We start from the raw sequence: 27,345 nt of genomic DNA, 5'->3' as shown, positions 1-27,345 counted from the left end.
TCCTTCAAGTGCTGTGGAAGTCACAGTATTAGCCTTTACGTTTTAGAGGATTATTCTGGTGTTTTTCTAGTGGCTATTACTCTCAATATGTGTTACTTTATAAAGTTATGCTTTAATGCATTAAATGTCTTATACATTTAATTCAGTGGGTTGAAATGTGATAGAAAATGAACGGCTTGCCTGTTCTGTGGGCTGCAGCTTTGTCACATCTTTTAAGATGTGTATAATTGCTGTGTTATCTCTAACACTTGTGGGGTTAATGGGCGTCCTCCCTGATACCAGCCAAACACTGAGCTATCAGTGATGCTTTTCAGAACTTGAATTTAAAATTAAATCCCACGTCTTCAGGGCTTCTTTGCCATCTCATACTTTTTTATTTGCAGCACGTTCATTCTTATCAGTTCTGCAGCGAGGCAAACTTGAAATCCTGTAGTCTTTGGAATTAATAATTTAATACCCTTTCCTTTTAATCTTCTCTGTACGGTTATGTCCGTAGCCAGTTTCCTGGTGTTAAACTTATTAAACAAACCAGCAACGCAAGTAAAACTGTCAATAAATAAGTTCCATAGATCACGACCAAAGCGTAATTTCCCTCCACGGAGCTTTTGTCTGGAATTACAGCTTTGAAAACATCTTTACACTGAACATTAATCATATGAAATGATAAGAATTGCTTTCTGGGTTATTAGGAAATATGTCTCCCAGTGCACGGTTGCCAGTATCCTCCAGCCTCAGGTTTCCATCCCTATCAGCTGCCAAGTCCCAGTTTCCTGGGGTTTCTTGCAAACTGTGCCTGACAAGGTGTTTTTTTTCATGTCTTTGTCTCCACGATGCTTCATTGCCAGGTTGGAGCCTCTCTGGGCCCAGCCATCCATCTCTTCACTTTCAACTTTTTGCCTTTTCTTGGGTTTAAATCACTCCTATCCTGTGCAGAAGCTGGGAAGGAAGAAGAGGGGTTTTTTCCCATCACTTAGCAATGATGGAGATCTCAGGCATGCTGCAGAATTTGGGGGAAGTAGGTGAGGGCTTCTACCATGCACAGTAAACAACGAGTCAGTCATGCTCCCCCTCAGCACAACATGATTTTCAAAGGATTTTTAAAATAACTGTAAAATATAAATATATGTCGTTATGTGGAATCTTGCCTTTTCTTTCTGCTTTGGGGGTTGCCCACATCACACTCCCATCATCTTATTTACAACTGCAGCTTCCACAGCCTGAGCCATTCCCGCTGTGTCAGGTGCCCTAAGCAAATTGTTTCACACTTACCGGTTCTTGGCTCTCAGAAGTTACAGGGAGATGGCTCAGCAGGGCGGCAGGACGAGTATTTCTGTGTCTGGGAGGGATGCTTTGTACCATGCAGTGGCAGGATCACCCCAGAGCACACAGCCAGAGGTAAAGGCAGGAGAGAAAACAGTGTTGGAAGGACAAGTGGACTCTTGAGTTCTCCATGTAAGCTGGCTGGCAGCTTTCCTTTCAGGAAAAGGCTTTTTCCAGTATTATTCAGAAAGCAGCATGAAGGGAATGGAAGTATTTGCAGTAGAATAAGTACAGCCTTGTTCTGTGCTTTGCTGCAAGTGCAGTGATGCTCCTTCAAAGACGGTGAGTTTAATACAGGGATGTGTTTTAGAGGGCACCTGAAATCAATTTGCTCCCAAGGGTGACTTCCTAACTCTTAGATCCAGTATCCAGTCCACTCACTCTTAGGACTGCACGTGTTGACTGTGGTTGTTCCAGGCTGGACAGACCTGTGGGATCGCTGCTCAGGTGCTGCTGGAAGCTCCTGGGTCACTGCTGGGCCAGGTGCTTCAACACTGCAGTTTGTTATCTTTGTACTCCAAATGTACCCGAAAATCCCCTTTCATTTGTAAATACACTGGGTCAGGTACTACTCAGGTGCACGAACCCTGAACAGCCAAGTCCTGAGCGTCCCATCAGAGACAGAGTTGAGATTTGGGCGTGAATTGAGTGGGGTGGCATATAAGGTGTGTTCCTCTCTCAAAGGATGTTGCCTTGGTGTTCTTTTGGAGTGGGGAAAAAAAGAAGGAAGTCTCTTTGAGGTATGAAATAACAGAAAGGATTGGTTTGGAATGTTTTGTGTTTTAAGGATTGATGTACTGACTAATTCTGTATACTGGATTGAAATAACCTCTGCCTTGCCTTCCCAGGGCACCAAGTGTCCTTGCTGGTGTCTGGTGATAGAAATCTGCTCCTCCGTCCCCCCCTCTGCCGTGCTCCTCCAGGTTTCCATGGGCAGCATGAGGCACCGAAGGAATGGCAATTTCGAGAATTCCAGGCTCCTGTATTCCAGCATGTCCCGCAGCATAGACGTGGCCGGCAGCGATGCCGTGAGTACCTGGGACCTCTGCTGTCCTGGGAGTGACTGTGGCTGTGACTTGGGTCGTGTCAGGAGCAGGACGATGGGTTTGTCACTTCTCCCGTTGTGGAGAGGTTTTCCCAGCCAGTGCCCTTGGAGCAGGAGCAGTGATTTTGCTGACATGATGAATCTCTTAAGGAGATATTGCATTCCTTTTGATCCCTGTAACTATTGTACATCCTTAGTCCCTCCTGGTTTTAAATCTTTTCTCGTGTTTCAGAGAGATAAATCTGTCCAAGGAACCACGCCGACCTCCTGAGCAGCTTGCTGGCCAAGGCAGACAGCACAGAATTACGTTAAACACCCCTTTATGCCTGAATGATTTGCTGATGGCAGCAGTTGTCTGACAGATTCCCTGCTCCTGACCGGCTTGCAAGAGGCCTAATGGCTGATTCTTGGGGCTTTAGCAAGTGCCTCCCCCTCCCTTTTGTCTTTTTGGTCTTGCACCGTTGTGACTTCTACTGGTTAAATACGTTCCTTTCAATTTTCTTTGTTTTGGATATTATACTTCTCATGGTTTTTTCCACTTGGAATAGCTTCCTCTAGTTGCCGTTTACCCACAAGTGTTGTGTCAAATTGGTAAAAACTCAACTGTGTCTTCCCTCTTTGTCCTGAGCTAAATCTTGCCTTGCAAATCCGAGCAATGCCTGAAAACAAACAACCCCCAACCCTTTATCAGCAAGCGAGAATTTCTCGCTGCTTTGGTAGCTTGCAGAGGCAGGTTAGGGATGAATTTGCATTCCCCAAGTGTGAAAGCTTCCCCTGGGCTCCTGGAGTTTCAAGGTTAATAGAAGAGTTAATGGTTAAACAAGGTGGAGAGGCTTTGTATTCCACTGAGCTCCCATAAAGCACGACTTGAAGTTGTTCAAATCTCCTTCGGGGGTCTTAATGTGTTGAATTAAAATTGCCTCTACCCTGGAAAACGTTGTCTTTTTTTTTCCTTTTATTTTTTTACTCTTGGGAAGGACCAGTGTTTGCTGTACTGTTTTAAGTAGTATCTTGGTTTAAACTGACTATGCTGCTACTGAGGTTTCTTGTGTTTTGTGAGTTATCAGAAAGAAACTTAAAAAAATTATTTTCCAGGATTTGGCCAACTTCATCCAAGAAAACTTTAAGAAGAGAGAATGTGTCTTTTTTACAAAAGACTCCAAGTCAATGTAAGGAGGTACTTTTCAATTGTTTTGCAAGGCTGGGGGACCGGGAGCTGAGGGTGTCTGTCTTCTAAGGCAGGGAGTAAACTGCTGGCTTTTTTTTGTTGAGAAGTGAATTCAGCAGTGCAACCACACCTTGGTCTGGTTCCTCTGAGTTACTCCATAAACAACTTGATGCAAAACTATGGGTCTGACCTTCCAGCAGCTTTGTCACAGGGTTTAATATCAAATACCCTATTTGAAGCATAACTGTAGCAATGTATAGGTCTTTTTAAGGATGCAGTACTGCTATTGGTCTGTACCAATGTATGTATGTATCAGAGGTTTGCATAATTTAAGTTTTCCTTTTAAAGCCAAATCACAAATTTCATGCACAAGCCTTTACAGCAAAGACAGACACTAACTAGGTTTTGCTCAGGCTGATGTTCTCTTAAGACAGGATATTATCCTGGCTCCATTTTCAGCCACAGGTACCCGTGCAATGCAAATTTGGGGACCATAACCTTGCTTTCATGGGTTTTTTGGTTTTTTTGTAGTCTCAAGAGAAAAGTGATCAAACTGATGCAGCTGTAGAAGTCCTAATACAGAGCTCTCAGGGCTCTCTAACCCCATTCTGCTCTGAAGCTGGGAGGAAAAATGCCTTGGAGAGAGCAAGGGAAATTAGTCTTATTTCAGAAAGTCTTACTTAGGGTCCTCCTCTGCCACCTAAAATGGGGTGTCTGGCAAAGGACCAAGGAAGGATGGAGGAGCTGGTTCCTCCCAGCTTCTCCTCCTCCAGGCCCACAGGGAAAGGGTTTCAGAACTTGCTGGGTTATTTTTGTCTGTATATTTTTAAGGTGAACTGGTTTGATTTGCAGCAGAGTGCAGGAAGCCTCTGGAGGGGAGAGGCAATGCCCCCTTGTCCTTGCCCTCCGAGGGAGCAGGGATGTGCAGAGCATTTCGCGGATGGTGGTGCAGCTTCTCCTAGGAAAAGTTCTCCTAGCTTTTCCAACTAGTCCTGCACAACCACTTCCCAGTGCTGGGCAGAAGCAGGTTATGGGGAAGGAAGCAGGATTAGATGCTTTGTCAGGTGGCAAATCCCAGTAGCTACAACTGGTTCTGTAGCTCTGCCTGTTGCTTTCCTTGCTGCCAGAGCTCACTTCTCTGTGCTCAGGATAACTGTGATTTCCTGGCTATTCCCTCTTTTTCAGGGGAAACTTATGTAAATGTGGATACCCTGAAAACCAACACATAGAGGGCACTCAGGTTAACACCAGTGAGAAATGGAACTACAAGAAGCACACAAAGGAGCTTCCTACCGATGCCTTTGGGGACATTCAGTTTGAAAACTTGGGAAAAAGAGGCAAGGTAAGTGGGTGTATTAGGGGTGCCCATGAGGCTGCTGTTGGGTGCCAGTGGAAGCCCCAGGAAAGCAAGGAAGGTGAAGGTGAAGTGGCTTTTAGCCTAATGGAAGGAGTTAGGCTGCAAAGGAGACAAGCTGGTTTCTCGAACCCTGAGAAAAGGTAATAAAGAATAACTTCTTCCGTGCTATTTGTTTCCTAGGCTGGTGATGGGAGTGAAAAGAAATGAAATTATCTGTTGCTGGGCACGGCAGGAGAAGGGGTGAATGAGGGTGATGCTCTAGTATTACTTTACATCCACATGGACCAGCTTGCTCAGGCTTATAAACAATTGAATGTGGAGTTTTTCCCAGGGTGGAGATCCAACAGTAACAGTAAATTCTGGAGGGATGCAAGAAATCAGTGGAACTTGAGAGGTTTTATTCTGATTGCTGTTTTTTTCCTCTGCGTTTTTGCTTGGAGTGGAGACAGTGGAAGGGAGTGAGAGGGGTGGAAAGGAGAAAGGAGCTGGTGTTGCTGTTTGTCATGATTTATGCTGATACTGCATGAGGAGTCACATGTGGCTGAGCTCATCTGCCTCCTAAAAGACTGATACTTCCCACCAGTGCAGCTTGCTTGAGACACTCAAAATAAATGAGGAAAATCAGAGCCCACTGTGTAAATTAATTGGGTTTGTTTTATGCAAAGTAGCAGAAATAGGAGGCATTTCAGTGGGAAATAAGACTGAGAGTTTTGAATCACGCTTAGACAGAGCTGAATACTTCAAATGTTTCTTGATATGCATATTTTAGTTTCAATACAGTGTTGTAAACTGCTGTGTGACTTTACTGGAAGAAGAAATATGTCACCCTATTGCAATATTTGAGAGTTCTCAAAGCTTAAATGTTCTTTCCTTAGGTTGTGTCCCCCCTTCCAACCTCGGAAATCAGATTGTGTGCCCACAGTTGTTTCATGAGGACTCTCAAGGCCACTGTGCACGTTTCAGAGCATACTTTGTTCAAGGCTTTTGTCTCCAAATCCATCCCATCAGCACGTTGGCTGGAGTCACATTCCCTGTTTTCATTCCCTTCCTAGCAAGGCACCTGCTACTCTTAGAGATTGCAAAGTATTTCTTGTTGATCTCATGCACAGTGGACAGAATTTCAACCCCAAGGTGACCTAAGAATTGCTGTCAATGATCAGTGAGGGATGGGAAGTTTTATAGCCTGAGTGATGCTTTTTAGGAGAGATGAGTCCTAAAAAATTCTGATCAGAAATCAGATGTCCACAGACCCATAAACAGGTTTCAGGACAGGCTGAGAGAGCTGGGATTGTTCAACCTGGAGAAGAGAAGGCTCCAGGGAGACCTTGGAGCCCCTTTCAGGGCCTAAAGGGGCTCCAAGAGAGCTGGAGAGGGACTTGGGACAAGGGCCTGGGGTGACAGTACAAGGGGGAATGGCTTCCCACTGCCAGAGGGCAGGATTAGATGGGATATTGGGAAGGAATTCCTTCCCTGTGAGGGTGGGGAGGCCCTGGCACAGGTTGCCCAGTGAAGCTGTGGCTGCCCCATCCCTGGAAGTGTCCAAGGCCAGGTTGGACGGGACTTGGAGCAACCTGGGCTAGAGGAAGGTGTCCCTGCCCATGGCAAGGGGATGGAACAAGATGTGCTTTCAGGTCCCTTCCAACCCAAACTATCCTGGGATTCTATAAAAATCTCTGCTCTCAATAAGTCCTGCTTTCGAGCTCATTGTTCCTGCTGTGCTGCTCGAACCCTGTAACACCCAGGGACATCACAGTTGCTGTGTTTTATGTTCTGGGAGCTGTCAGTCCCCAGAAGGCTTCTCTGAATCGTGGCCATGGTCAGGAGCAGGATCCAGCAGCACCAGGAGATGGCACCGTTGCACTGAGGAGAAGGGAAGTGGCTCAGCCGAGGGGCTCTGATGAGGTTTGCCTTGGGTGTAGTTTACTGGCTCACCAGTTAAATATACTGGTAGCCTCCACTTTCCTAGGGGGGACCCTCTCCTGAAAAACACCCAAAGCTTTATGTGGCTGAAGCTTCTCAGAGCAGAAGCTGAGGGAGACCCTTAGCTCTCCTGTGTCGGTGCTGCAGCCTGCCAGTCATCCTCTGTGATGTTCTGTTCTGAGCCAAATGCCACTCCTCCTGGGAACCTGTCCTGGAACACAGGCATATGTTCTTTCATTCAAGTTTAGCGTCTCAGGGACTTTTCTTCCTCAAACGAATCCTTTGGTTTTGCTCTCCTGTAAATACTGGGCAATCTGTACAAGATCCTCCATGATTCAGGTCTGAGCTGCTCCCTTTCATCCCCCATATGGGCTGTGTAGCTGTGGCTGTCTGCCAAAAGTCCATTGTGAAGGGGCTCTTGAATAGCAAAGGAAGACAAAGCCAGAGTTCAAGCTGTACTACATGTTTGATACAGTTATGTGTTATACTTGAAACGCTGCTATGGGTGTGTGTTGTGACAGGGGCACGACACACATGGAGCCTGGAATTTGTAGTTCGTTAAATTAAATCAAAACACAACTGTCATTATTATTAGTTCCCTTGCAATGGTGCTTCCACTGATTTGTGATGTAAGCTATAAATAGCATTGTTACAGTTGAAATTGTCATGCTGGTGGTGTGCTCATCCCTGCAGTGTTCCTCTGAACCCCGGGGTCAGTGCTTTTGCCCTCTCTAGAGGAAGGTGGGTTGGGTGCCTGGTTGCAGGGGAAGGATAAAGGTGTTTTGGAGGAGGAAACAAGGATTTCATCCTCACTTCCCCTCATCCCTGCTGGCTGTTGGAATGAGGCCGTGCACTAGAGAAGAAAGCACAGTCCCCGCTCTGTCCCCAGCCGGGACTGGGATATTTGGTTATGCTGCTGTGTTTGTTCTCTCTCTCCTCTCACCAAGTACATCCGCCTGTCGTGCGACACAGACTCCGAAACACTCTACGACCTCATGACCCAGCACTGGCACCTGAAAACCCCAAACCTCGTCATCTCTGTCACTGGGGGAGCCAAGAACTTCGCGCTCAAGCCCCGGATGCGCAAGATATTCAGCAGGTTGATCTACATCGCCCAGTCCAAGGGTAAGGACCTGCTTTTGTGCCCGTGATGGCCGATCGCTGCAGGATAGTGTCAGAGAGGCAGCAGCTCAAAGGGTGAGGAGGAAAGCAGAGCATTCTGTTTGCTTCTGGCTGGCTGGTGCGTTTGGGACGTGTGACTCCATGGTTTGGAAGTAACAGGGTCGAGAGTTAGTTGTGGGTGCCCAGGGTAGCATAAGGTGAGTTGTGTAACACATCTTTTGCGTTTAATTGAAAAACAAGCACCTGCTCTAAGGTCGTGAGAGGGGTTTGGGTGGTTGTGTCTGAAGGCAGGGGAGCGCGGGCGTTTCCCTGCATTCCCCGGGTGACTGGGTGTTGTTGCAGGGGCCTGGATTTTCACCGGGGGCACTCACTATGGGCTGATGAAGTACATTGGGGAGGTTGTCAGAGACAACACCATCAGTCGCAGCTCGGAGGAGAACGTGGTGGCCATTGGCATAGCGGCCTGGGGCATGATTTCCAACCGGGACAGCCTCATCCGCGCCGCCGACAGCGACGTAAGGAACGGGGATCGGGGAGCGGTTAAGGTTGGAATAGACCTTTATCAAGTCCAGCCACCAGCCCAGCACAGCCACTGTGTTCACCACCTAACCGTGTCCCCCCAAGTGCCACGTGGATGGGGCGGTGGGAAAGAAAGAGGAGGCTTGGCCTCAAAACATCAGGTGCTCTTCCCAGAACAGGAGGAAACTGGAGTGTCTAAGACAGTCACACACCTCAGGCCTGGTGAGGAGGATTTCAACTGTGCCAGATTTGAGCACGTCTGTGTGGAGGTTCAGCAGCCCTAATTCCATGTCTGGTGTTGCATTAGGGAATGACCTCTTCCATGGTTATTCTAGCTCCAGGAAAATCCCTATGCACTCACCCAGAGTGGGGATTCCCACTGGCTTAGACAGGTTGTACCTGCTGCTGCTGTTGTTAAGGATCTTCATTGATACTGTCATCCAACTTTGCGTAGCTCCCCTTGTCTCTTGTCCACTAGACATTACAGAACATGTCTAAAAAACCGTCCCACTAGATAAATAACAGCAGATCAGTTTGTTGAGGGCTCCAAAGATGTTCGAGGGTTGAACTAGATGATCTCAGGAGGGTCTCTTCCAACCTAAAAAATTCTGTGAGGTGTTGAAATGATGTGAGTCTTGGGGATGGTCCTGTGCAGGGCCAGGAGTTGGACTCGATAATCGTTGCAGGTCCCTTCCAATTTAGCATATTCTGTGATTCTGTGAAACTAAGTATGCCACAGATGCAATGTTTTTGGTGGCTGAAGGAAGCATGAATTTAACTGGATCTCTGAAAGGACTAAACTGTTGCAAATAACTTTGACTGTTCTGTTGGCTGAGGTGGAGTTACAGGAGGATCATGACAAATCAGGCAGCTCTTGTAAAGAAAAACTTTCTCTGCAAATATTTATGCTGTGCCCCTGTGCTACCTTCTCTCACTGCCTTCTGCTGCTGTTGGTACTGCCAGTGAGCATGTCCTGAGTCAGGAAATTTGGACTCCCAACTAATGAGGAATAGCTGGTGGCTTGGGGTTCAGCTGTCATGGCTTGTCATAGAATCATACAATGGTTTGGGTTGGAAGGGTCTAAAAGCCCATCTTGTTCCATGCCCTGCCATGGGCAGAGACACCTTCCACTAGCCCAGGTTGCTCTAAGCCCCATCCAACCTGGTCTTGGACACTTCAGGGATGGGGCAGCCACAGCTTCTCTGGGCAACCTGTGCCAGGGCCTCCCCACCCTCCCAGCGAGGTGTGTCCTTGTCCTGGGAGGTCTCTGTGTTCCCTGTCCCTGGGTCTCTCTCAACACTGTGCTTGTGCTTCTAGGGAAACTACTTGGCCCACTACATCATGGATGACCTCAAGAGAGACCCACTGTATTGCCTGGATAACAACCACACCCATCTCCTGCTGGTGGACAACGGCACCCACGGGCACCCGACCACGGAGGCCAAAGTACGGACCCAGCTGGAGAAGTACATTTCGGAGCGGGTTATCCCAGGTTCGTGTGGGGGTCGGGGTGCAGACCTCCTCCTCCTCGTCCTTGCATGCTGGGGGGGGGATGCACAGCGATTTCCTGGGAATGACAAAGCAGTGGCAACGTCCTGTGGATGCTGAGCTGGAAGGGATGTATGTGTGTGTGTGTGTGTGTGTGTGTGCGCTGTGTTGCATCTTGAGCGCTCTCAGGAGCTACCAGACCTTTTCAGATCAACACCTCCCCTCATATTGCTGTCTTGATGTCACAACAAATGCTCCCATTCCAACCACACAGCCCTTCCCTCACCTCCTATTGGAAGCTGACCCTTCTACACACATCCCACCTGGCACTGAATTCTGGGTAGCTGAAGCACAACTACGCAGGAACTGAAATTAGGCTTTTCCCAAAATGTTTATGTGTGAGGTTGACTGAGCCATCTGCAACCTGCTCCTAAAGAATTTGTCTTTCACCCCCTTCTTTACCAAAATGAGACAAAAAAAAAAAATCAAAGACCTTGGCAGGAAATTCTTAGTTAAAGAGTTTTTTTGGGGGGGGGTTGTTGTTTGGGATTGGGGGTTTTTTGGAATGTCTCTCGAACAGTAGCTTCTAGAGTTACGGGATTCTTAGCTTTCCTTTACAACTGAAAATGTTCTTATCACAAGTTCAAGATACAATCCTCTGAGCTCACCTTTCACTGAGACTCAAAATGGTCAAAGCAGTAGGAAAATACAATAAAATCAAGTTTTGGAGGAAAAAAATTTGATTTCTAGCAGGAAAAAGCTTCTGTTGGAGAAGCGTGTCTGAAGCCAGCTATGCAGAATGTTAGTCAAAACTGAGTTTTCCTTAAAAACAGGAAAAGCTGTTAATAACTGTGGCAAAATCAATGTCAAACTAGTTTTTGCATGAACTGCTTGGAAATTCTTTCATTGTACTCAGGAAAAATAAGTTGTTCTGCATTAATAGATTTAATCCTTGTCCTTCATTTTACTTTTGGCCTGTTTCACAGAATCTAATTATGGTGGGAAGATTCCAATTGTGTGTTTTGCCCAAGGTGGAGGGAAAGAGACTTTGAAAGTAAGTTTATTTCTTTTACTTATTTCCCATGAAGACAGCAAAATTGAAGCAGAGTGATATTTATGTTTTTTTTTGTTTGAAGAGGTGATCTTGGTACTTTTCTGTTCTCCTGTTAATAATGAAGTTACTCAAACTATTTTGCTTGGCAGGTGTGCTACCACTTCACTGCTGATGTTAATCAATTAGTCTGAACCACTGTGTGAAATTTCAGTTATCCCAGCCCTTCCTGTACGTTTCCTGGGTGTTCTGGTTCCATTCACGTGGTTAATTTTTGCTTTCCCACAGATAGGTTGTAGGGGAATATGGATGCAGAGTGTTATTCAGAGGTTCTGAGATGAAATGAAGGATCCATTCAGGTTTTAGGGGAAAGCTGTGCTCAAAAGGATGTGTTGAATGTGTCCATCTTCTTTTAGCTCTGAATTGCTGATGTTTAAAGAGAGGATTTGGCCATCACTGAAGGAACTGACTCTATGTGCCATGGAATTACACATATGTTATAAAGAGACCTCAGACCCACTGTTAAGCAATGACATGTAACACAGACTTAGTGGCTAGTCAGAATGAGTGAAAGCCTTGTTAAATCAAATGCATTATTCCTAGCAAGAGGTTCCTCTGGAAAGTAACTGGATGATGATTCAGTTAAGTACCTATGCCAGTCTCTTGGCTATTTAATAGAATCACAGTATTATTAAGGTTGGAAAAGACCTCTGAGATCATCAAGTCCAACAATGTAGCACCATCGTGTTCACCACCAAACCACATCCTCACGTGCAGTTTTGAACACTTCCAGGGATGGTGACTCTGCCACTTCCCTAAGCAGCCTGTTCCAGTGCTTGACAACCCTTTCAGTGAAGAATGTGTTCCTAATGTCCAACCTCATCCTCCCCTGGTGCAATGTGAGGCCGTGTCCTCTTGTCCTGAGTTTTATTTCTCAGTGGCACTAAGTGCACTGAGACACCCGTGCCTGCCTTCTTGCTCATTTGTAGGTGAAGACCTTTTCTGAAGGAGTAAATTGGGTCTGTGATCAGCCCAAATGACACAGCAGGCTCCATGCTGTGGGGGTCTGGCCTAGCCAGGCCTCAAACTTAGCAGTGCTGGCAGGGAAAGGCTCCCTCTTTCTCAGCTTCTGTGAGTGATAACAAGAATCAACTTTAGCAGAGGAGAAATAAAACTGTTCCAAGCTTCTGTTTTAAACTCCCTGTGATGTAAAACATGCACTTCAGCTGAACCCTTCTTTAGAAAACCACTCTGATGTAGTTGGTAAGAAAAAACACCTTGCCTTTGTCACAGACCTGCTCCCCACTTGACAGGAGGAACTTGCCTGTGGTTTTGATGACTACAAGTTGATTTTTTTTTTTTTTTAATTCTCAGAAAACTGTCTCATTGCTAATATGTCTTTCCAGTGCTTGATGATAACTTGCATGGACTCCCCTTGTACAGTTTGCTGGCAGACAGTGAGTCTGTTTTCAGTGTAGTGACGCAAATGAAATCAATGTTTGCTGTTGTGGTCTTTGCAACAGGGGTAAGGGTCCTTCCATCGTGATTTCAACAAGTTTTTTTTCTTGCTGTTGGTCCATGTACAGCATTGCTGTGTGAGAAATCACGCAAGTGGCTACTTGGAGACTTTCAGTAACATCAGAGTTCGATGTTCTGCTGGCGCTACAGAAGTAGCGCTCTGTAAATGCTGCTGCACGTAAATCCAGAGCTCTTGCTCTCAGCTGTGGTGGTACCTGAGCAGTGCTGTGCCATAACCAGCAGTGACTGGAGCTGGCCAGTGTTATGTGACCTGAATACCATTTCCACTTGTCAGTTGTCCTGATTTGCCCATCAACTCAAAAGCTGAGCAACCTGGTCTAGTGGAAGGTGTCCCTGCCCATGGCAGGAGTTGGAACAAGGTGGTCTTCAGGGTCCCTCCCAACTCAAAACATCCTGTGACTCTATAAAAATCTGGCAGATGGTGATGTCTGCCCCTCAGTTTCTGTGGGACTTCTGTCATTAGATGGGTGATGTTTTAAAGGCTTGTCATTGATAATGTATGAGTGGACAGTAATAGAAATACTCTTCTGGACTGTGGGTTTCTGTTGCTCTCCAGGCTTTCTTACTCAGTAGCAGGCTCTAATAACACAGTCATGCTTCAGGTGATCCCCTCTCCCTCTCTGCCTCCCTAGTCCATCAACGTGGCCATCAAGAGTAAGATTCCCTGTGTGGTGGTGGAAGGCTCTGGCCGGATCGCGGATGTCATTGCGAGCCTGGTGGAGGCAGAGGGCACTCCTGCTTCCTCCTGTGTCAAGGAGAGCTTGCTCAGGTTCCTGCCCCGCACCATCTCCAGGCTCTCGGAAGAGGAGACTGAAAGCTGGATCAAGTGGGTGAGTGGGACTGTGGGAGCTGAAAGCGGGAGGAGGGTAGAGGGGTCCGGGGATATCTGGTGATAGCTGTGGGATGTGCAGGGCTCCTTGCCATGTTATGTCCATGGGGATTTAAAAAAAAAGAAAATTCCAGACTCTCTCAGGGATCAGGATACAGGGAGGTGGGGGGCCCCAATCTTTTGGAAAGTCAGCACATGTCTAGACCCAGGAGAGCTAAGGCCAGATGTTTTGTGACTGTCTGCTCCTGGATGCTTGTGATTCCTCTGAAGCACTGGCTGCTGGATGTGTCTCTTGGCTGATGAGCTGGTTGGTGTTGCAGTTCCAGAATTGCTCAGAGAGAAAGGGTTATTGCTGCTGCTGCACAGACTTTCAAATTGCAGTGATTCTACTTCAGAATTCTGTCATTTCTTCCCTAAGCTCCTTTATTAAGGCATGCAGGAAGAAAGCCATGGGGCAGGAGGCATTTCCCACCAGGAGTGGGATGTTTAGGGGTAGAGGCTTACTGGGGCAGTGTTTCACTGTGACTCTGTTAGCTTGATTTACTGGCTCTGTGTACATGGAATGCAGTTGAAGACACAGCACTGAATATACACCAAAACATTCTTCTTTTGCCCTTTTTTTGCCTCTTGGACCAGAGGTAGTCACCATTGTGATGCCATGTGTAACTGTATTACAAGTGTTTTCTGGAGGCTGGGAAGACTGGAGAAGTGAGGAAAGCACCTGCTGCTTTGGGTTGCTTGGCCCAGTCTCAGGAATGTGTTGTACCTCTGGTTACCTGACCCTCAGGTGGACCTGTTCTTACGCTTCTGCCCTCCTTAATGGGGACAGAAGAAAGTGCAGCTCCTGAAAAATCTGAGGCTGCTTTCAGCATTGAAACTGCCTTTGAGAAGGAGTTACCTTTTAGGCAGAAAACAGTTTCCAGCTATCCCATTACAAATTCTTCCTAAAGCACTACTCCAACAGTCAGGAGTGGCCAAGATTCTTTGTTTTCTGTGTGCTAGAATGGAAGTAACTCCATAAAGCTTCATTATGTGAGAAATTATCTCCGTTTTTGACAAAGCACGAGGAGGTAGAGACTGGTCTCTAACAAGTTGTTTGACATTTGTTGAAACTTGTGCTTCACAATCTTCTTTTTTACTTTATAAGTAGCTTCTAATTACTGAGAGTATATCTTTTTATTCTGCATAGGGGAATCAGTTATTTGCTGTATGTTCAGAGGATAATTAATCTTGTATTTTGGTGACTTTAAAATAAATCTCATTATTTGTATTTGGGCTTATTTAAATTTTAACTATTGGTGGAAAGGAGACTGATGAGAAGCAGCTTTGTCACAATGTGGTGGGAAATTTCTTTTTAAAATGCTCTAGGAGATCAACTACTGGACAACCTTGATTGCTTTGAAATGGAACTTTTTCTTTTTGTAGATCAAAGAAGTCCTTGAGAACCCTCATTTACTGACAGTGATCAAAATAGAAGAAGCTGGAGATGAAATTGTGAGCAATGCCATTTCCTTTGCTCTGTACAAAGGCAAGTAATTGTTTTTCCTGGTTGGAGTTTGTTTGGGTTTTTAAAATAAATGGGAAAAGATGGTTATTTATTTTCTAGAACAGTTTTCCTTAGAGCAGTGCCATCTCTCTACACTCCTGCCACAGGGTAGAGCTTGTCTTCATCTGGAGTGGTGTGGGCAGGCTACAGCAACATTGTGGGATCTGTTAGTGTGGGTGAGATCCAAGCCAGGTGATTGGGAAGGGATTTAGGAGAGCTCTGGGGATGCTGGTAGGGCCCCATTGGGAATCCTTTTGCAGGACACTGAGGAGCCTGAAGGAGACTCCTTGTGTCCTGCACGACACTTGTGTTGATTTTGGTTACGAGTGTTCCTGGCAGCTCTTCTGTGGCTTGTGTTGGACCATATTTATGTCTCTGAGCCTCCAGCATCCTCCGAAAGCCTTTCAGGAAGATGGGAAAGACACTCGGAAGGAGTCCTGTCAGGTGGCATGAGAAGCAGAGATAATCATGCCAGGAAGCTCTCTGGTCTTTACCTAGAGGTTGTTCCCCCTCTGCAGCTTTCAGCACCAACGAACACGACAGGGATAACTGGAATGGGCAGCTGAAGCTGCTGCTGGAGTGGAACCAGCTGGACCTGGCCAGCGATGAGATCTTCACCAATGACCGGAACTGGGAGGTACAAACCCCTCCTGTGTGAGTACAGGGAGTGGGACAGGGGGCTGTGGGAAGAGGGGCATCCCAAGGCTGCCAGAGCTCAAGGAGCATTTGGACAATGCTCTCAGGTGCAGTGTGGGATTCTTGGGGTGTCCTGGACAGAGCTAAGGGTTGGACTCAATCCTTAAGGGTCCCTTCCAGCTCAGGATATCCTATTCTATGGATTCTATGATTCTGTGGTCACTGTTTACAAAGGTGATCTGCCCATGCCAAAAGTGCTCTGGGCCATCCAACAAAGGCAATTCCATGCAGAAAAAAACTGGTTCTGGTGAAAAGGTGAGTAAGCCACGTGCCAGGCCTTAGGTGAGCTTTACATGGCGCACATGCTCCCTAATATTGCTTTCCCATTTCCTCCTAGTCTGCTGACTTACAGGACGTGATGTTCACAGCCCTAGTGAAGGACAGGCCCAAATTTGTCCGGCTGTTCCTGGAAAACGGCTTGAACCTGCGCAAGTTCCTCACCACAGAGGTCCTGAGAGAGCTGTACACCAACAACTTCAGCAGCCTGGTGTTCAAGAACCTGCAGATCGCCAAGAACTCCTACAACGATGCCCTCCTCACCTTCGTGTGGAAGATGGTTGAGGACTTCCGAAGAGGGGTCAAGAGGGATTACAAAAACAGCAAGGATGAGATGGAGATACACCTCTCAGTAAGTGGTGGATCCCACTGGGAATGAGGTTATTTCAACCTCAATTGGTTAATGCAGGAAGTGACTTTGACTCAAATGTCCTTTAATGCCACCTTTGGGAAAACAGGGAGACTGATTTGAGGCTTTATTATAAATACCAAATATAACCTAACTCACAGCAGTGTGTGACAAGTGGCAGAGAGATGAGAGAGAGGGTTGGTGGGCTGGCTGTAAAAGGAAGACAATGTGAAAACCAGAGAGTGGCAGGCTTGGATTTGTTCCAGTTGAGAACAGTTTGGTGAGCTTAGGTCTGAGGGATTGTTGCTCTCTCTTTCAGGAGGAGTGTCCTATCACAAGGCACCCACTACAAGCTCTGTTTATTTGGTCAGTTCTTCAGAACAAGAAAGAGTTGTCTAAAGTCATTTGGGAGCAAGTAAGTTGAATTCTCCTGTATTCCTTACAGTGGAGTTCTCTGTCTTTGGTTTATAGGCCTCTGAAGGCTCTGGATCCATCTTCAGACACAAAAGCAGAAGACATAATTGCTAGGTGACTCTAAGTTGGTTTAATGTTGCCCATTTTGAGTTTGGTGTGGTCATTTCTTAGGGTCATGTGTGAGTCAGCAGGCCAAGCCAGTTGCATGTCCTCGTCTGTGCTCAAGCTTGGATGCTGAGTTCCCACCCATTCCACAACATGGGTGGGTTCTGGTTCCAGGTGTTCAATTGAAATCCATTTCTAATTTGGATTAGACAGGATATTTAATGATCACAGAATCACAGACCACCTGGTCTAGTGGAAGGTGACCCTGCCCATGGCAGGGGGTTGGGATGAGATGGTCATTAAGGTCCTTTCCAACCCAAACCACTCTGGTCCTATGGTTCTATGACCATGTTTTCTTCACAGAGGGATTTGCATGATTTGACTCTCTCTCTCTCCACAGACCAGAGGCTGCACTTTGGCAGCCCTTGGGGCCAGCAAGCTCCTGAAAAGCTTGGCCAAGGTGAAGAATGATATAAATGCTGCTGGTGAGTCTGAGGAACTTGCTAATGAGTATGAGACAAGAGCAGTGGGTAAGTGCCTTCTCTCTAAGTTCTTTAGAAATTTAGTAGGAGGGGTCAGAGATCAGGGAATTGAAAACTAGATATCCAACATTAAATATTCTTCTTTAGTGTCAACATGTGTTTCTGCTGCTTGGAAATCTCTTCTACACCGTCTGTTCTCAGTAGAAACTGTGTGTCCTGTCTGAACAGCTTGTGTCCTGTCTGAACAACTTGCCTCCAAAAGTGGGTGTTGAGGGGTGGGTTTTTTGAGGTAGAGAATTTCTTTTGTGGGGTAATAAAAGCTGCTTTACTCTAATGGCAAGGCTGAAGATGGGTGCCCACAAACAGGGGGGAGAATATGGAGAAAGAGAAGCTTTCCACATGAGCACTGGTGTAATATTCAGGTTGGGAAAAGCCACCCTTCAAATTTGCAGGAGCACTTTTGGGGAGTGAGAATAAATTGCAGGTAAATAGTATATTGGATTCCTAAATTCTGAACTGCAAAATCATATCCCTTCCTTATTCCAAGATGACAGGATCCTGTGGTGCAGGATCTTGGCTCCTAAACCTGGGGGGAGATAAAACACAGTGTTGCCTCTGGGGCTTGATTAGGGGTTATGGCCTTGTTGTCTTGCCTGGTGCAGAAAATGGTGTGTCACCACCCTGAGTCAGAGCAGGGGACAGGTAAAGGGGGTGATAGGAAGTAGCTGAGTAGGAAAAATAGGAAGGTTGAATAGGAGACCATAGAAATGTTGCTGGAAGAGCTTCTGGAGGCCTCCAGTCCAACCTTCTCATTGAGGTGGTGGTACCACAGGACTAGATCAGTTCAGTCATGGCCTTGTTTAGCCACATCTTGAAAGTCTCCAAGGATGGATATTGTTTTATGGCACTAGGGGACATGGTTTGTTGGTGGGCTTGGCAGTGTTGGGCTAATGATTTTTTCCAACCTAAATGGTTCTGTGATTCTATAAGGAGTGGCACAAGGCCACACTGAAAATATTTTGCTCGTTACCAGAAAGTATCTCCTACTCCACGGGGCAAAACCTGCTTAAATAGACTTTCTTGCAAGTATCTACATCCCTCAGGTCTGATTTAACAAGACACTGAGGAGTGAATGGGTGAACAAAGCATTTCCCAGTGAAAAAGTATCGGATTCTGACCTTTTCCAGCCCTTAATATGGGAATGACTGTAATTCATTAGATCAGTGCCAAATGGAATTTAAGAAAAGAAGATGAAATAGGTAGACATACCAAGTGATTTAAGGAGAAGGTTGTATTTTTTACTCTGTTTTTTAGTGCAGATCTCAACCTAATGCTGTCTCTCGTGTGAGCTAATTTAGTGTTACAGTTTTCCGTCCACACATGAGTTCTAAACATGCGCAAATGGGGTTGTAAAGCAGTGCACACATCGTTCTACAGTGGTGAAAACGTGAAAGGAGTTCTTGTGTCTGCATGCTCTGATGCTACAAATGTTATCCTGAAGACAATTGCACCCAAGTTGGTGGGAAGTGGAAGCTGGATCTCAGTGTGGGGCTGCCTCTTCCCTGCAGAGCTGTTCACCGAGTGCTACAGCAGCGACGAAGATCTGGCTGAGCAGCTGCTGACTTATTCCTGTGAAGCCTGGGGAGAGAGCAACTGTCTGGAACTGGCAGTGGAAGCCAGAGACCAACAGTTCATTGCCCAGCCAGGTGTGCAGGTAATGGCAGTGCACAGGAGGTGCTCGGGTGGCTGTAACTCCTGGGACCTGACTGTGGGTGTGGCTCCTCCTGTAGAAATAGGAGGCGGCTGATTTACCCACAAGTGCTAAGTCAGGAGGGAAGAATCTTGGTTTAAAGTTGTAAATCCTAATGAGCTGGAGGGTAGAGACTGCCTGAAGTGATTTCTGCCTTGGCACAGCTCTGTGTGTGCGCAGTGTGGATTTAATGCCTGGTGTGGATGGGCATTACATAAAAGGTCATGATTTATATGTATCTTATCAATCAGGTCCAGTCCTGCTCTCAGCCTCGCTTTTAACTCCTCATCACAGAGATGGAGAATGGCTGGACTAAGGACCCGGCACATGGTTACTGATGCAGAAAGCTTTCTTTATTGTTGAAACAGAAATCTCAAGTATTTTGATGAAAGCTCAAAGTTTGGGTTTTTTTTACTAAATCAAATGGTTTTTAATAGCACTTCTAGGTTGTTTTGTTGCTGTTAGAACTAATGAGAATGTTTTCTTCCTCCCTGCAGAACTTCCTTTCCAAGCAGTGGTACGGAGAGATTTCAAGAGACACTAAGAACTGGAAGATCATACTGTGCCTGTTCTTTTTCCCTTTAATAGGCTGTGGTTTCATCTCATTCAGGTAATTAACTGGCTTCTCATTAGCAGAAAGCAAGCAAGTCAATTAATTGTAGAATCCTAGGGCAGTTCAGGCTGGAAGGAGATCACCCAGTCCAACCCTGTGCTCAAACTGGGTCAGCTGGAGCAGGTTGCCCAGGACTCTGTCCAGTTGGGTTTTGAGTATCTGCAGGGTCAGAGACTCCACAGCCCCCTTGAAAAACCTTTTCTAGTATTCAGTCAGTCTCAAAGATATTAAAAGCCTGAATGAGCTTTTAACAGCTTGTCTTCATTCTGATCTTGGAGTTAAGATTGCAAAATCCCAGACTGGTTTGGATGGGAAGGGACCTTAAAGCCCATCTTGTTTCACCTCCTGCCATGGGCAGGGACACCTTCCACTAGACCAGGTTGCTCCAAGGCCCTCCAGCCTGACCTGGAAGATGTACCAGTTTCCTGAAGTGCCTGAGGTAAGTGGATGCAGGATGGCTTCACCTCTAAAGTAACATCCTGTGATAGACTTTGCACCTTCCTCATTTTTGCTTTGAAGAACACAAGTGTTCCCAGGCATAAAAGCTGTGCTTTGAGACCTTTTCCCTCTTTTAATCCCTCAGAAAAAAGCCTGTGGAGAGGAGTAAGAAACTCTTCTTGTATTACGTGTCTTTCTTCACCTCCCCCTTCGTGGTCTTCTCCTGGAATGTCATCTTCTACATCGCTTTCCTGTTGCTCTTCGCCTACGTGTTGCTTATGGATTTCCAGAAGGAGCCCACTGCCCTGGAGATCATCCTTTACGTGCTGGTCTTCATTCTGCTTTGTGATGAAGTGAGACAAGTAGGCAGCGCTTGCAACCCAAGTGTTCAGTGTTAGAGCCAAGGCCTGTGGTTTTCCCCCTCCAAGTAGTGTAAGGCAGCACAGGCTGGTGCTCAGGGACAGGGGGATGTCTGGGGGGGTGGGGAGGTGTTCAGGCAGCTCAAGGCTCAATGAATATTTTTTTTTTTCCTCTGATATTTAATTTCTACTTGTGCCCCAGTAGCTGCAGTGTCCATGCACCAAGAGGAGTGTGTGGGTAAGCCGATGCCAGTGCAGATATTCCTCAGGAATGCTTGGCTTGCCAAAGCAGTTGAGAATAAAGGGTTAGATTTAGCACATTTATCCGGGTGCATACCTCTGGATCAAGTGATCCCAGCTTCCCTTCTCCACATCCCACCCCTTTACGTATTTCTGTTTAGCTTTTAATCACCTGTACAGTTATTACTAGCTTGATGTAGGACCAGATTAGCTGTGGTATGGGAACAGCATGCAGGACAGCCTTTATAGCCAGCCCCATACTGGTATCTTCTCAATTCATATGTAAGGGGACACATGACATGGTTGGGGTTTGGGCAAGCTGGTCTCTGCCAGTCAGTGTTCAGAGCAGTGTGAACATGCAGGGGAAATCAGAAGAGCAGTGGGTGGGTGTGTGGTTTGGTGCAGTGCTGTTTTCTGACTCCTGTAAGGCACGAGTGTTTGTGGGTGATCTGCTGGATCCTCCCACCCTGCAAAAACACTTTTTACATGAGCTCAGATGACGTTTCTGATGTTGATGTTATTGTGGTCTTTTCCCTTTTTAATATTTAAGGTGGAACCTTGTTTATGTCAAGTTTACTTGCTAAGGAAAGTGGGAGAGAAGTACAAGACTCTTTTGCAATGAAAACACTAATGGAGTGTTTGTTTCTGCTGATTTAGGTTCTGGTGTCTCTGGACCTGTCCTTGCACTTCCTGTGTGTACCTAGCAAAAGTCCTGGGGAAATACCTTAGGGATAGAAACCTTAAATTCCTACCAGTGTCCCTTTTTCTTGCCATCCTGAGCAGGTAGAACAGCTGCAGATCTCAGTAATCCTGTTAGTAACTGGTGGCCAATTTGGCCGTGGGAGCGGAAGCAGCTAAAACAGAGACTTTGGTGAAGGTTTAGTTATCTCAAGCCAGTGTCCTGACTTCAAAGCTGTTCTTCCAAGGAGCAGAACACAGAAAAGTCTTTCAATCCTCTGAGCTTCTCGGGGAAATTTCTCCCTGGCTTCCTCCAAGATACATTGTGTGTGGATTAGTCTAACTCTGCATCAAAATAGTATCTGCGTCCTTAATTTTTAAAAGAAAAAAAAGCTAGGGATGTGCCAAATTTTGTTTTCACATCCAAGGAAAAGTAAGAGTAATGTTGGCTGGGTTCCCACTGTAGCTGCTGCAGTTGGATGATCAGTTTTGGGGAGAAATCAGCCCTCTGGTCGGAGAGCGAGGTGGCTGTGGAAGTGACAGCTACTAGACATGGTTCCAGACTTAAAGCAGGAGAACTGAACCGTATCTGAACCGTGAGCCACTGGCTCAGCCCTGTTTTCAGTTCTGCTGGTCCCAGAGATGAGTAACTGGCTGGAGCTGCTCTCTCATGTCCCGTTTAGAGCTGTCATGGCCATAGTGAGATCGGAGGGACCTTTTCCCTGCTGTGCCTGTAGCCACATGGATTTAGCCTCCAGCCAGGTGAGTGGGTAGACTGGTGGGGTGTGCAGGAAAGCTCCATTTTCTCAGACAGAGGAGGAGTCTGGGCAGAACCTCCGTGCATGTGAAGCCCCAGCAGTGGGAACTGCTTGGAATTTGAGGACTGACCTGCTCCACAGTCTCGGTTGTTCTGTTTGATTCAGGGAGTTACTGGGCAGAGACAACCTGATGTCACGGGTGTGAGACATGCTTTCCCCACTCACTGCTCAGCCTTTGGTGCCTTAAGTAGTAAGAAAGGGCTGTGTGTCCCCTGAGATGCTGAAATACTGCCTGGCATGAATTTCGAAGGTATTTCCTGAGCCTGGCACCCTGGCAGCTGCCACCCTGTCCAATTTAGCTGTGCATCCCGTCACGTGAAGGAAATGCCATTGGAATAGTAAAGTGGGGCTTTCTACTTACTGCTTCTTTTCCACCTAGGAGAACACTCCCCTTGATCTCTGTGTCCCATAATGGTACTGAGAGCAGAATCACTTTCCTTGGATATGCCAGTTAGATTCACTGACCAGTACTCTCTTAAACTTTGATCATTTCAATAAAAATTAAAAGGAATTATGATCAGGGACACAGTTTATTTCTATAGGCCTGGCAGAGCTTTCTCCTGATTAAACTTCTTTCCTCAGGAGTCATCTCTGAACTGATTCAGGACGTTGGTTCTTGCAGAAACTTTGGATCCAGGCTGCAGTGCCAGTTAGTCTGGGAATGAGCAGAGATTCTCACTAGACTTACAAGTCAAAAATGGAGAGTCAGGTCAAGAAAGGAATAAATTAATTCTGCATCTTTGATCCAAAGCATGTGCATGTAGCCAGGGACAGGTTCCTGAATGACCTCTGTGAAAGAAGAGAAGCCAGAATTCATCAGCTACCCTTAAAAGTGACCCCCCTGTGTCCCCCCAGTGTTTCATTGCTCTTAATGGGTCACACCCAGATTCTGAAAACAGGTGGCCAGTAATTTCTGGCATTGCTGGATATATTAAACCCCCTCTTACTGGGGAAATTAAAAGCAATCTGAACTCTGGTGCACCTATTGCGTGACCAAATAAAAAAAAAAATTGGGCAAGGAAATTGTGTTGTTTGGGGGTTACTTTCTGTTCTTTTTCCTTCCCAGTGGTACATGAATGGCAGTAAGTATTTCTCAGATCCGTGGAATGTTATGGATACACTGGCAATCTTCTACTTCATAGCAGGGATTGTGTTCAGGTGAGTGGTACCTTTTCTTGTGGCTGTGTTATGACTTTGCTTCCTTTGTGGGTTTTGACTACGTGCAATGAGATTTTGGGGAACAATGTGTTTGTGAAGCTCCCTGTTCTTTATGAAGGCCCCAAGTACTGCAAAGTCTTAACTTAAAAAAAAAAATAAAGTCAGGAGATCTTTGGGACTTTCCCTGGCTTCTGTTTCTGACTGCTTAGTCTGGCAGTCTGGACTCTTTGAGCTTCAGTGTGCTGTATTTAAGGGGACTGTGACTGTCCCTCCAACAGTCTAAGAGTGTTGTTATCTCCCAGAAGCTGTCTTACGTGATGGGATGAGTTAACAACCATGGCAAAGAAATGATACAAACACTTTTTCCAGGCTGATTGTTCATTCAGCTGTAGGCTATTGCTGGTAGCTCAGTGCAGCAGAGGGGTTGTTGCACTGTGGTGGGTTTGGAGGGCTGTGGGAGTAGCTAAAGGTACAAATTCTTTGCTGTTATCAGAGGAGCTGCAGGGATGATTCAGGGAAGGCTGGAAGGGTGTAAACAAGGTGTGCATTAAACACTTCTGTCGTCATGTGGGAGAGGGCTCTGCTTTCCAGTTAACTCACTTTTCACTCTCCATTTCAATGTTTCCCTGTGTTTCTACCTGATTTCTGCATGTTTCATCCAACACTTGTCTTCATTTTCTTTTAATGTCTCCGTCAGGCTTCACTCTGATGAAAGCTCTTGGTATTCCGGGAGAGTCATTTTCTGTTTGGACTACATAGTTTTTACTCTGAGGCTGATCCATATTTTCACAGTTAGCAGGAATCTAGGACCCAAAATTATTATGCTGCAGAGGATGGTAAGATTCTGGCAGCTATTCAAGAGAGTCTAAATAAATGATGCAACACCTTTCATTTTGTTTTTTTTCCCCCTCAAGAGTGAAATCACCGTGTTCTGGTGATGGCAGCAAATGAGCTCTGCTGAACAGGATGTATTGAGGTTTAAATGGGATGTAATTAAGAGCAGGGCTTTTTTCTGTGCCAAGGGAAAGAATAAGGATCAGGCTGAAGAACAGAAGAGGAGATTTTGTTCCTGGTAGCTTCCGTGTCTCAGATGTTTCAGTGGTGTATCCCATCACTCCTGTTGCCCACATGGGTGTTCCCCAAACTAGATAGTGATGCTGAATGGTACAGGAAGAGGATTTTGGTCTTCCACTGCATCCATCACACTAGTGCCTGGAGAAGAGGGTGGTGAGGAGTCTCTGATACAGTAGTTTCAAAGAAGTCTAATAAGAAGGATGCTTGGGGCTAGTGGGAGGGCAGATCTGGAGGTGGATCTGTAGTAACTGGGGAAGCTCAGCTGGAGTATTACCAGCCTTCAGTTCTCTGTGCATTGTTAAGAGCTAGAAATTCAAGAAACTGTTAGCCAGGGTGTATGGGCTATAAATGCTGGTTTAAGCCATCCAGAGGGGTGTTTCCAGGAAGAGTGGCTGCTTTCACCTGACAGGGTGCTCCAGAGGCTGCAGCCACAGCTCTTGTATGTGATTCTGGCTCTTGTGGAGCCTGGCTGGTACCAGGGGGATATCCTATATTTGAAAACATGCCATGCCTTTATGGTTTGCTATCCAGTTTTTGAAGTTCCCTGAGTGGGGATGGTCAGTTATTTGTGGCTGTGTGTTGGTGAAAGTGGGAGCAAAAAGCCACGCGTGGCTTGGAACAGACGTGCGGTGGGGCACTGATGCTTGTTGTCCTTTTTCAGATGATAGACGTCTTCTTCTTCCTCTTCCTCTTTGCTGTGTGGATGGTGGCCTTTGGAGTGGCCAGGCAGGGCATCCTGAGGAAGAACGAGCACCGCTGGGAGTGGATCTTCCGATCGGTCATCTACGAGCCCTACCTGGCCATGTTTGGCCAGTACCCTGATGATGTGGATGGTAATTATCCCCTGGGGGGGTCTCTGCTGGGTGGGTGGAAGGCTCTGTCCTTCCAGCGGTTGTCCAGGCCTGTGTTGACCTGCATGTTGACCCTTTGCCTCTAGGTCTGATGGGAAGGCAGGGAGGGAGGAGGCCACACTAACTGTGGTCAGAGCAGAGCCCAGCAGAAAGAGGAGGAGGGCACTCACAGTTTGCTCTCCCCTCTTGCCCTCTGAGGTACCACCTACAACTTTGACCGCTGCACCTTTTCTGGGAACGAGTCCAAGCCCCTGTGTGTGGAGCTGGATGCCAACAACCAGCCCCGCTTTCCCGAGTGGATCACCATTCCCCTTGTCTGCATTTACATGCTCTCAACCAACATCCTCCTCGTGAACCTGCTCGTGGCCATGTTCGGGTACGTAATAAAGGAGCGATGGCTTCCTTGGGATCTCTGGACCAGTGTATCTCTGGGAGAGGGAATGGAGTCCTGGAAAACGGCAGGAAGCCAACCCTTGGGCTCTGCATTTCTCACAGCAGCCTGATGGAAGCTGGTGCAGTGTCCTGGGGAGGGATTGCTGCCTGTCCTGTGCACAGTGACTTGGTACAAACCCCTGTGGTTTACACAGAGGGTGATACGTGAGTCAGTACCTTACCAAGTGTGAGTTTCTGCTCAGCTGACCTCGCTAGACTGAATAAATGAGTTATCACCATCTTTTTAGGACCCTGATTTTATTAACCAGAACTGCCGTGTGGTGAGCATGGGCCTGTTACTGCTCTGGTGGGCCTGCTCTTTATTGTTCAGACTTACACCACAGGCAGTGGGCCCCCTCCCCTTGGGATGTGTAAAAGGACTTTGTCTTGAAAAGGGCCATCACCTCTAGACTGGCAAGAGCAGGGAACATTTACCTCAGCTTCTTCCAGAAATCTTTGTTGTTTCCACTGCAGGCTCTGACACAGAGTTGAGTTAATCATGGGAAGTCCTTCATTTCAGACTTGGGGAGTGTGTGGCCCTCTGGTCTCACTTGAGCATGTAGTTGGATTGGTGCTGTGGCTCTGTTCCACTTCCCAGCCCTGCTCCTTTTCTGCTTTACACTCCCTTACAACATAACTAAAGCACCACAACCCCGGGCATCATTCTCGAGGACCACTGGGTTTATTTTTGTGTTCTGATGGTACCTTGACAGTGATGATCTTGGCAGGGATTTGCTTTGGCAACAAGAGTATTTACAGGAGTTGCTGAGGACTCTTGGTGTTCCTCAAGAGGATGTCCTTTCTGAATGACACTGCCAATGTTTCCTGGCCTGGGATGAGATGTGTGAGTGTGCTGAGTTGAGAACACCCCAGCTTTAGGATCTGTGCTGCCCTCAGCAATGAACCTTTCTCCCTAGTTTTAGCAGGACTCTAAAGACAGTCAGAAATGTGGTTTTTGGCAATGCAGACAGGACCAGTGTAGCACATCTGTGTGTTTTCCTAACCTGCAAGGACCTGGTGACAGACAACAGTGCTTATGCCCCTTAGAAAGGGTGAAGCCACTCACATTAATAAAGTCTAGCAGTATTCCAGGTCTACCTTAGAAACCTTTGGTATTTGTTAGAACACTCACTTTAACAGCACCTAGTGGTAAATGCTCTACTTTATACTGTTATGCCAGTAAAAAAAAAACCCTAGTTTTTACCAGTTGTATTTATCTTCTAAACCAAAAGAGAATTTCCAGCAGGGAAGGTTTTGGCTTATCTCAGGAAAGGTCCATTGGGATCTCAGCACAGACATTTTGAGAGCATCTGCCACTTAATGTCATACTGAAAGGTCAGGCAGCCTGTGAGCTGTTTGCTCCCGTGGTTGTTGCATTGCTGGGATCATACAGTGCTTAGTGCAGTAGGTTTGATCCATTCCTGGAGTGTCTGTAGTACCTCTACTAAAAATCTCAGGACCTTTTCATTTTTTGGTAAATGTTCTATTTTTAGTCTTTTTTTTTTCTTTTTTTCCCCAACAACTTAGCTGATGAATTAATGAGACACAGTATCTTGTGAGGAAGCATCCTGTTCTCATGTGTCTAGGCTGGAAGAAAATTGCCTAAAGCTGAGATAGTAAAAGTACATGGAGTATTTTCTCCCTCATCCTATTTTTCCCAGTTTATTTGTAACTTCAGGGTTTTTCCTTCTACTGTCTTAGTTCCTCA

The 27,345-nt window shown here is 46.4% G+C and overlaps 1 protein-coding gene across 1 annotated transcript in view; it reads left to right on the top strand.

Moving 5' to 3' along the window:
• The first annotated feature begins 2,258 nt into the window (after positions 1-2,258).
• The window catches only part of TRPM8 (transient receptor potential cation channel subfamily M member 8), a 33,324-nt gene continuing 8,237 nt past the window's right edge, over positions 2,259-27,345 (top strand). The window contains exons 1-21 of the mRNA XM_029964425.1: positions 2,259-2,348; positions 3,461-3,534; positions 4,719-4,875; positions 7,758-7,935; positions 8,275-8,447; positions 9,769-9,943; positions 10,926-10,993; positions 13,162-13,359; positions 14,784-14,886; positions 15,423-15,541; positions 15,938-16,228; positions 16,545-16,640; positions 17,145-17,274; positions 18,795-18,940; positions 19,474-19,586; positions 20,173-20,389; positions 23,189-23,280; positions 23,978-24,116; positions 25,016-25,187; positions 25,404-25,581; positions 25,701-25,795. Of these exons, the coding sequence (XP_029820285.1) occupies positions 2,259-2,348; positions 3,461-3,534; positions 4,719-4,875; positions 7,758-7,935; positions 8,275-8,447; positions 9,769-9,943; positions 10,926-10,993; positions 13,162-13,359; positions 14,784-14,886; positions 15,423-15,541; positions 15,938-16,228; positions 16,545-16,640; positions 17,145-17,274; positions 18,795-18,940; positions 19,474-19,586; positions 20,173-20,389; positions 23,189-23,280; positions 23,978-24,116; positions 25,016-25,187; positions 25,404-25,581; positions 25,701-25,795 (3,004 nt within the window). The remainder of the gene's footprint in view (positions 2,349-3,460; positions 3,535-4,718; positions 4,876-7,757; positions 7,936-8,274; positions 8,448-9,768; positions 9,944-10,925; positions 10,994-13,161; positions 13,360-14,783; positions 14,887-15,422; positions 15,542-15,937; positions 16,229-16,544; positions 16,641-17,144; positions 17,275-18,794; positions 18,941-19,473; positions 19,587-20,172; positions 20,390-23,188; positions 23,281-23,977; positions 24,117-25,015; positions 25,188-25,403; positions 25,582-25,700; positions 25,796-27,345) is intronic.

Source organism: Manacus vitellinus, unplaced genomic scaffold (assembly GCF_001715985.3).
Source record: "Manacus vitellinus isolate BGI_N305 unplaced genomic scaffold, ASM171598v3 scaffold_71_pilon, whole genome shotgun sequence".
Lineage (NCBI taxonomy): Eukaryota > Metazoa > Chordata > Aves > Passeriformes > Pipridae > Manacus > Manacus vitellinus.
Note: the sequence above shows the minus strand (reverse complement) of the source record. Positions and strands in the feature narration are given on the sequence as shown.